This window comes from Diaphorina citri, unplaced genomic scaffold (genome assembly GCF_000475195.1).
Source record: "Diaphorina citri unplaced genomic scaffold, Diaci psyllid genome assembly version 1.1 scaffold235, whole genome shotgun sequence".
Classification (NCBI taxonomy): domain Eukaryota; kingdom Metazoa; phylum Arthropoda; class Insecta; order Hemiptera; family Psyllidae; genus Diaphorina; species Diaphorina citri.
Window position 1 is genome coordinate 224,549 of NW_007377672.1, and position 9,378 is coordinate 233,926.

The following is a 9,378-nucleotide window of genomic DNA, read 5'->3' on the forward strand; positions in this document are numbered from 1 at the left end:
GGAAGGTGGTTGTTTCGCAACCAGGTCCTGGAGTAAAGCACATCAGTGGAAGAAAAGTTCTGGATAACGATAGTGTCAATCTTTTATCCAGCATTCTGACTGGACTATTGACCTCTAAATTATCATCCTATATTTGGCCACAGTAGACTACCAAAATTGGCAAGACCGCGGTTACTCTGACAGCATCAGTTGGAACATGAAATTAATTTTTTTCAAAATTGTCAACCAAAACAAAATCACACGAGAAAATAGAATCACGTCACGTGATGGTTCGACACCAAATCACTGAACCAGTTATGTAACTAACACACATGCGCGCGCTCCCTCACACGTCCCACAGTGCAGCATAATTGGCAAAACTTTGAACCGTCGTCATTTTGAATCAGGATGGAATGTGACAATACTAAGTAGCCTATGTCATCCCGAGAACTCTTCTTAACAACCTCAAAAAATTTTAAAAATCGGTCGAGCTGTTTTCTCGTGAAAAGAGGACAACCAAAGGTCTATTTAGCGTGACAGACAGACATACATATGTACACACAGACAGAAATTTTTCTAATGAGATTTTTGGAATCGTGGGTGCATAAGGAGTAAGAATAACTAAAAATTTCACAATTCCAAGCAATGTACAGACAAATCTACAATTTTATTTATATAGTTTATGGGTAAAATGGGGCATCTTTTCCTGAAAGAATGAAAGATGGAGACCTCTGCGCGAACTCGAGAAAAGACCGAAATCACCACTTTTTGTCAACTTAAAAAAAAAAATCTGGTGTGAACATCACACGACTTTCTATTACATTTGCGGTCGCGTCCTTGGACCATACCGGTATAGCATACCAAATTTCATCGCTCTACAACAAACCATTCTTGAGATATTTGGGATACCACCTTATCCCATTTAAACCTGTAGTACATACGTACAGACCATGGGCTAAAAATCATTTTTTTGACATCAGAGGATCCCAAAACGGATATTTCCAACCATTTCCCGATTTTGAAAATTTGGACCGATTGCAATACTTTCATTACTTGTACAGGGTGGTCTTGGGGAAAAAATAATTATTTATTTACCTACACAAAAAAGTCAGTTCGTCGCATCGGAACAGAAAAAGCTTCTGACCTAGATCTCTCAGACGCGTCTGACAGACCTAGATTGGCCCTTATCTAGCCTTCATATTGGTCTGATTGAGCCCAAATTTTAATGGGCAATGTTCCTTTCTGTATCGTTCCTTTATGTTCATTCATTCAACATCCATTGCGAGAAAAGACCTGATTACTACCACAGTACTGAAATAAGAAGAGAATAGGTCTTCACTTGACTATAAACAAATTTGTTGATGGAAAAGAGTCAACATGTTTCAGCATTACCACCACGGTTCCCATTTTGCATGAACACCCAGTAGTTCTGCAGCGGCAAACAATAAAATAAACCTGAGAGCACATAAAACGCCAAGGTCATTGTGCCGGGAAGATGACATTGGTTAGAACTTGGATGGGTAACCCATTGTAACCATCACATGGCAGTCCACCAATCATAAGATCAGGGTTCTCAATCTGTGGTACGCGCTCCACTTTATTCTCTCTTTCTGTTACCAAGTTATTTTCGTTCAAGATCTTTTCCTCCTGGAAACAAAAAGAGAAGGAAAAGATAAAATACCAGCACATGTTCAAAAATCGGCTGTAGGTTACTAGCATAGGTCATAATTTTAACCTTCTAGTTGCGTAAGATATCCGACTTGCGTACCGGGTCATTTTTATTTATTTTTCAAAAAGTACATAATTATGTAGATAACTATGTGGAAGAAGACGCACGAGACAGATAAGTTTGGCGAGGCAAAAAGTCTTCTAGGCTTCAAATGGCCCTGGCAATAAGTAAGTATGTAAATAGGATTTTTTTAACGAACATTTAATGGGTGGAAAATATTCAAATAGTAGTTTTGTTCACAAGTAGTAAACACGACATAGAATTTACATTTCTGAAAGTTCCTTTGTGCTACCTAACCCTATAATTCCTAGCTTTTTATTTACACTCACAATGCTGCCACTGGTCGCTACTCGATTAAAGTAGTTACTCAATTGTAATTGTAATCACGAGGCTGAGTGCATCCCGAACTCCAAGCAGAGATCCGAAAAAACTTCTATCCCGCAGGGAATCAAACCCGGCGTGCAAGCCTAATGTGATACCCCTGGGCCAAGGATGGGGTTGCTTGTTTTATCAAGTGTCATGAATAATTTTACAAATATTCCAAATTAACCTAGGTATGTTGTAATAGAGCAGCAAGCTGCCACAAAGATATAACTGCTTTTGGACCAATCATAATGTTAAGAACACTTGAGTAAAAGTTTTAAAACATAAATTTCTATAACACACTGTTTAAATAACAGGTTCCACCGGCAATCTATATAACACCGGCATTCTATGTAATACCTGGTAATTCCATGAAATGCTACTTTGTAGCTCCCATGGCGTAGTGGTCACTGCACTCGCCTTGCACGCGGGAGACCCGGGTTCGATTCCCGGCGGGGTCAAGAAATTTGTATCAGCAAAGTGTATGATGAAATCGATAGTAATATGAGAGTAACAAGAGAATAGATAAAATGTATATGTAGGTATTGAAAATGTAAAAAAATTTTATTAAAATTAAAGCACTCCCACTCATAATAAAAAACAAACTAAAATGAAGAGTCGCGCGACACGTTTCCACTGGCATTGCAAAAGAGAAATATGGTCATGTATTTATGTATGTCTGTCCGAATTGTTTAGAGAAAACTATGATAGATATGAAAAAAGTGTAAACGAAGACCCCCAGTAAAATTGTCGTAGATACCCAAAAAAATTATCAGACCTTTAAAATTCCCAACCGTTCCCGAGATATTAACATTTTTTAGTCCCCCATAAGAAATACCCGGGGAACACACTTTGAGGCCAGCAAAACTTTTCCTACGTTTAATATTTCCTCTCGCTTTCAGTTTTGAGTTTTCATTTCTTCGAGACAAGACTCAGGGACGATATTAGTTTTCAGGGGCGAAGCTGGCCTACTGCTGGAGTAAAGGGACTTTTCAGTCCTATGCGAGCAGTATAAATAAGTACTATTATTATTATTATTACCTGTCAGTTCTACCTGATAGTTTGTGCTCATCAGGTATCAGGTAGACCTGACTGGCGAACCTGATCAGGAGTATCTGATAGGGAGTGGCTGCCCCTAACTTTTCAACTTCTTTCCTCGTTTCAGTTCCAAAGCCTCCTCATTCCGCCTTGTTGAGCCTAGCATTTTCCTTTACCTATACACAACATATGTATAATTAAATTATTAAAAACTTCAGCCTTAGTGTTCGGCAATTAAGAATCCTAAAATGAGTAAAAGAATCTCAAATCCCATAGGGTGCCCGTAGAACGAGGAATTCAAGATTAAGCATTTCAGGCGGAACATCCGGAAACAATTCAGGCGAAAATCCAGAAAGAAGCGCACGCAGAACGAGGTTGAATTTTCCAGAAAGATTTCCAAGCTGATCATTGAAACCCATTGAATTTGACTCAAAATCAAAATATTTTGTTCTTGAAATTTTTTCCTGAAACATTGTTTCTGAAATTTATCTCGAATCTTCGGAATGCTTCGTTCTGCACGGTCTTATAAGAATGTGTACGTTTGTTTTGTTTTTTTTCCATCTTGAATTCCTCGTTTTGTGGGCACCAATATTCCACGAAGCAATCCGAACAACACATAACTAGAGACTACACAAAAATTATTTTTTCAATTCACTCCATTTTTGACTGTTCGCGGTGTTCGCGAAATCCGCGAACAGTCAAAAATGAAGTGATGTTTTGTTTTTTTTCCATCTTGAATTCCTCGTTTTGTGGGCACCAATATTCCACGAAGCAATCCGAACAACACATAACTAGAGACTACACAAAACATCGGACTGTTTGTTGATGTGTGCGAAGTGTGAACTGTTATTTGGAATAGGGTCCCATGAACCTCTGCACTAATTGTGACTTATGGTCGTTTGAATTTCGTAGCAAAGCCAATGGAACTGCTTCAGATGATGGAGAAAAAAAAAAAAAAAAAAAAAAAAACCCAAGGAAAAAAAAAAAAAAGGAAAAAATTTTTTTATAACAAAAAAAAAAAAAATCAACCCAAGGAAGAAATAAAACTAGGTAAGTATATTTTTCATAGCAAACAACTTATAGTGATAGGCTGATACAAGGTCAATGGGTTTCAATGTTCAATCCTGAACATGGTAAAACTACACTACACTGGTAATAAACATATTAGGGAGATTTCGCATCGAATCCTGATCCCGATAACGCAACCCATGTTGGCGCCATCTTGTTTACATCATTTTTTTAGATTTAGCAAAGCGTGCGAAAACCAAAATACGATAACCCAAGCGAACCTAGCGGACGCTCAAGTAATCATACAAAAAAATTTCATCAAAATCGGTCGAGCCGTGTTCTCGTGAAAAGAGGACAAAAACGGGTCTATCAACAAAATAGGCCATTTTATTCACGTTTTTGAACCATTTTGAATCAGGATGGAATGTGACAATTTTAAAGTACTACTCTCTCTTCTTAACAACCGCAAAAAATTTCATCAAAATCGGTTGAGCCGTTTTCTCGTGAAAAGAGGACAAAAACAGGTCTATTAGGCCATTTTCTTCACGTTTCTGAACCGCCGCCATTTTGAATCAGGATGGAATGTGAAAATTTCAAGTAGCCTATGTCACCTAGAGTACTTTTCTTAACAACCACAAAGAATTTCATCAAAATTGGTCGAGCCGTTTTCTCGTGAAAAGAGGACAACCAAAGGTCTATTTAGTGTAACTGCATAACAGACAGACATACACACACACATTCAGAGAGACAGAAATTTTTCTAATGTGATTTTTGGAATTGTGGATGCATAAGGAGTAAGAATACCTAACTAAAAATTTCACAATTCTAAGCAATGTACAATTGTACAGACAAATCTACAATTTTATTTATACATATAGATGATACCTTGGCACTAGAAATAGGTATGTTCCATTTTTTTAATTTGAAATAAACTGAGTAACTGAAGCTTCATTCTAACTTGATACTGTGATAGAATTTGTTCAACTCTTTGTTGCTGAGTGGCATTCAATGGTGGTATTACATCCAAAGCTTCTGAGAAATATGCTTTGGCACTATCAGTACAATATTGACTGAGTGTGTTCTTGAGAGAGCTCATGTCAATAAATGCTTGTTGCTTTCCACACTCTGAGAACTTGGTAACACAAGACATCAGTCGAGACAACTCTTCAGCTACTGTCTCTACAATGCCAGATATCACTTTGGAAATAACACTTGGAACAATTCTCACTAGCTCAGCATGGACGGTTATGATGTTTCCTATGATTTCTTTTGCATATGGTTTTAAATCTATGGGTGGAATCACTGTGTCCCACTCAAAATGTCCGAGGTACATGGAAGGTTCTATAGTCCCAACAAGAGGGTCACTTTTGATTTCTATGTAATTTTCTATCAGTTTATTTTCTAAAATTACAAGATTTTCTGTGGACAATTCAAGAGATTCTTTGATAGTTGGGAGGCCATTTTGTATAAATAAATCATCAAGCCTAGGAAATATGAAGAAGCAAATATATTGACAATTGCTCAGTGTAAGCAACAGTCGTTCTTCATAGAAAGTTCCATTCAGTTGTTTATCTGAATAAACTAATGGAGACCCAATCAACTGTGATACAGGCATATTATCTTCTTGATCACTTGAACTGGAACTTAATTCATCAAGGAGATTTACAACAGCAGAAAGAAGTTTATTCACCTCAATAGAAAACTCATGTTTAGCAACATCACTATTAAAAAGGGGATTATCCTTATCATCTTTACTCAAGACATTTGTCTTAATGTTCTGAACCATGTCAGATAAAAGCAATTCAATTTGTTTTGGTAGTTGTGTGATAGCACCTTTATTTGGATTAAATTCATACTGCCAGTTTTCTTTGTGTTTCAATTCCTTGATTTGACTTCCACAGTGTTTAACCAAACATAACAAGGTATGAAGCTTTAAATCAAACAATAGCTTAGATACAATTTGCAAGGCTTGTGTTGGTAAATCCAAAGCTAAAAGATTTGAGTACAAGTCACAGAGGTATTGTAGAGCAGTTGGCAAATGTGAGCCAAGTGATTCTTTATAAATTAGGGAAAATGTTTTTACACTTGAATCACAAGTATGTGGCAATACAGAACTTCTGATGGATTTACTTGAAAGAGCCACAACATCCAGAATTATTTTTTTAAACATCAACTGATTTGTGGGTTCCACAGTTCCTTGAAGTTCTCCACTAAAATAAGACTGTCCCAGCTTCCACAGGTCTGGAAATCTTTCGGAGACAATTGCTGTGAGTTCCTCGACACAAAGTATAGGCTGAGGCACAAAGACAGGTGCAGGCTCAAGAATATGAGAACCACTTGCCGATCTGGTGTGCTTTGGCTTTTTTGGTTTACTGTTTTCAACATCTAACAACATGTGCTCATTTTTGCAAGATTCCAACAAATGAGTAATGTACTCATACTGACTTATGATAGCATCCCAGCCTGGGTCGCCTCCTGCATCTAGATTAACCAAGTTTCTTATTAATGTTTTTTGTTCTTGCAACGTCTGAGGCATGATCTTGAGTTTTTTCCTCAACATGTTTCTCAAGTCATTGATATTAGACTCAACTTCAAATAGAACCTTTTTAAATAAGGCAACATCAGTTTTACCAAACAAATTCATAGCACGAGCATAATCATTGATTACAGCATCAATATCATTCTTTGTAATATTGTTGCTGATGCTCAAGGGTAATGAAAATAAAAATCTGTACCTCTGTAAAACAGTCAATGCATTTCTGGTTTTATCTGCTCTCTCTCTCCTTGCTAGGACATCTTGAAACAATTTTGTGGCTTCAGTCATTGATTTCTTTATAGCTATTTCTACTTTTATAGTGGGGTCTAATCCATGTTCTTTCACATTTGCTTCAAATTTTTCTTTAAAAATGAACAAAGTATCCATTTGCTCCATGACAGAACTAACATTTGATTTTAAAAATGATAGTTGTCCTTCTTTTTGACTTTCAACTTTTCGTTTGAGAAATGAAAGACCAACTCTTAAATCATCAAATGATGTTGCATGATGATGATCAAGTAAAAACCAAGTAGGTTCAAAATTTTCCAAACTCAAATCACCCGACCCATCTGGAAATAATTCGTGCAAATCATCTTCTGGAATTTTCCTATCCTCACGTTCCACTGATAATCCCAGGGGATCTTCTATTTGATAACTTGATGGAGACATTGATCTTCTGCTCCATGATAATGATTGTATCGGAGCTTCTTCAATCCATACAGCACTCTCCTTTAATGGACCAATTGTTTCATGATATCCTCGAAACTGGATTGTGCATGTACCTTCTCCACCCAAGCTTGTAGACACAATAATTTCTCCTCTGCCTTTGCCAGGACCTGATCTTGCTATTATTTTGTTAGGAGATTTCCACTCAGCTGATAAAAGGCAATCACACCCACAAATAACAAGACCAATTAGATCATTTGGTTGTTTGCCTAGATTTTCACCTCTGATGGTTACTCTCGTACCTGGAGGACCTTCCTTGGGTGAGATACCAGTCACCACTGGGGGAGGTGACATCGTCACTTATCACTAATTTACCTTGGTATTTCAGTGGATCTCTATCCAGGAGTTTAAACACGGGTAACACTGTGTAACACAATATTTGTGTTGTCAAATAAGTGTTTACAATAGCAGAAGTACAGAAACAGAACTTACCAGCTTACAAGTGGCTAGCTGAATTGGTAATAAAGTAAAAATATTAAAAAGTAAAGACAGGAAATTAAATTGAATAGGTACTTAAAAAATTAAAAATTTGGCCAGGTTGCCACCAAGGTTTCTAAATATACCCTAAAAATTATCCTATTCTAGGAAATTCTTTAAAAAATTATCCTATTCTAGGAAAAATTATCCTAAAGTTTACATGCTTGCTTGCTTGCATGCGCAAGTAAAAAGTAAATTGAAATTGCCGATGAGTATGAGTAAAAAGTAAATTGCCGATTTTTAGTCCGTCCTTCCTTTATTATTACAATAGTTTTTGTTGTTGTTTTGTTGTTGGTGTGCTGCTGTTGTTGTTTTGTTGTTGGTGTGCTGTTGTTGTTTGTTTTGTTGTTCGTGTTGTTTTTGGAGGAAAATTCGGCGCGGCGATAGAAAGAAACAGGTGGACAGGGATTCATAGTAACGTAGGAAATTGACGGATTTTCCCTTTGTATCGTTAATATCTCCGTGAATAATGGTTTCTCAGAAAATTCAAGATAATCGAATTAAAGAGGGCAAAAAGGGGTATTTTTCTATCAGGAGAAATTCAATGGGTTTCAGTGGAAACTTGAAGAAAAATCGAATTGAAAAAATGGTAGTTTTTAAAGAGATACAAAAAAATCTTTTTCTCAAGCCTCTGGTTGTGTTTGAGGGAGGGTTTTACCAAAACAGGGAATCTTATCTTTTAGTAAATTTTGTGTTATTTTCAATGGTGCAATTAGTTTTTTATTATCTTTATTGGTTCAAGAGATAAAGGCGTTTTAAGAGGACAAGGTATGAAAAATGTTGAAAAACAGAAAACCCTTCATAACTCCGCCCCTGTTGAAAATCGGATCTGTCCAGATAGCTTTTTCTGGTAGCCCTTTAGGTCCTACATCAACCCTCAAGCGTTGTACAGTCGTTCGCGGGACACCCTGTATATGGAATATGGCAGAATAGAATAGAATATACCTTGTTTATCCTGCTCAAATGAGACTAAAAGTCCCTTAGCCAGCCTAGTTAGCTTAGTTGGTAGTGCGTCTGCCTTGTAAGCACTAGGCCGCGGGTTCGATTCCCGCCGGGGGCGGATTTTATCCTGATGGGATAATGTTCGTTCTCGGAACGGCTGGCTTTCTCCTATCCTGTCTTCCTTCTCTCTTCGATTTCGGGACGATAAGACCATAGCAGTTAAAGTTCCCTCTGTCAAACCTCTTTAAAAAAAAAAAAAAAAAAAAAAAAAGAAAAAAATTGAGTTCATCAACATAAGAGCGATTGAATTCAAGCGTTGCGTGTGCGTGAAGATTCATTTTTAATGGTCCAGTGAGGCCAGCTAGTTAGCTTAGTTGGGTAGATGCGATCTGGCCTGTAAGCCCGGCCTAGGTCGCGGGTATCCGATTCCCGCCCGGTGGGCGCGGATTTTATCCTGATGGGATAATGTTCGTTCTCGGAACGGCTGGCTTTCTTCCCTATCCTGTCTTCCTTCTCTCGTTCGCGATTTCGGGACGATAAGACCTTGGCAGTTACCTACAGTTCCCTCTGTCAAACCTAA

General features: G+C 37.5%; 1 protein-coding gene across 1 annotated transcript; it reads right to left on the reverse strand.

Annotated features, from left to right (window-relative positions):
• Positions 1–4,977: 4,977 nt before the first annotated feature.
• Positions 4,978–7,816, reverse strand: LOC103506426 (exocyst complex component 2). The gene has a single exon (XM_008470814.3). It carries the CDS (start codon positions 7,671–7,673, stop codon positions 5,010–5,012), a length of 2,664 nt encoding a protein of 887 aa, XP_008469036.1. The 5' UTR covers positions 7,674–7,816; the 3' UTR covers positions 4,978–5,009.
• Between the last annotated feature and the right edge of the window lie 1,562 nt (positions 7,817–9,378).

Bases quoted from the DNA above. Each gene is read 5' to 3' on its own strand.
- LOC103506426 (XM_008470814.3), bottom strand. From the start codon at position 7,673: ATGTCACCTCCCCCAGTGGTGACTGGTATCTCACCCAAGGAAGGTCCT.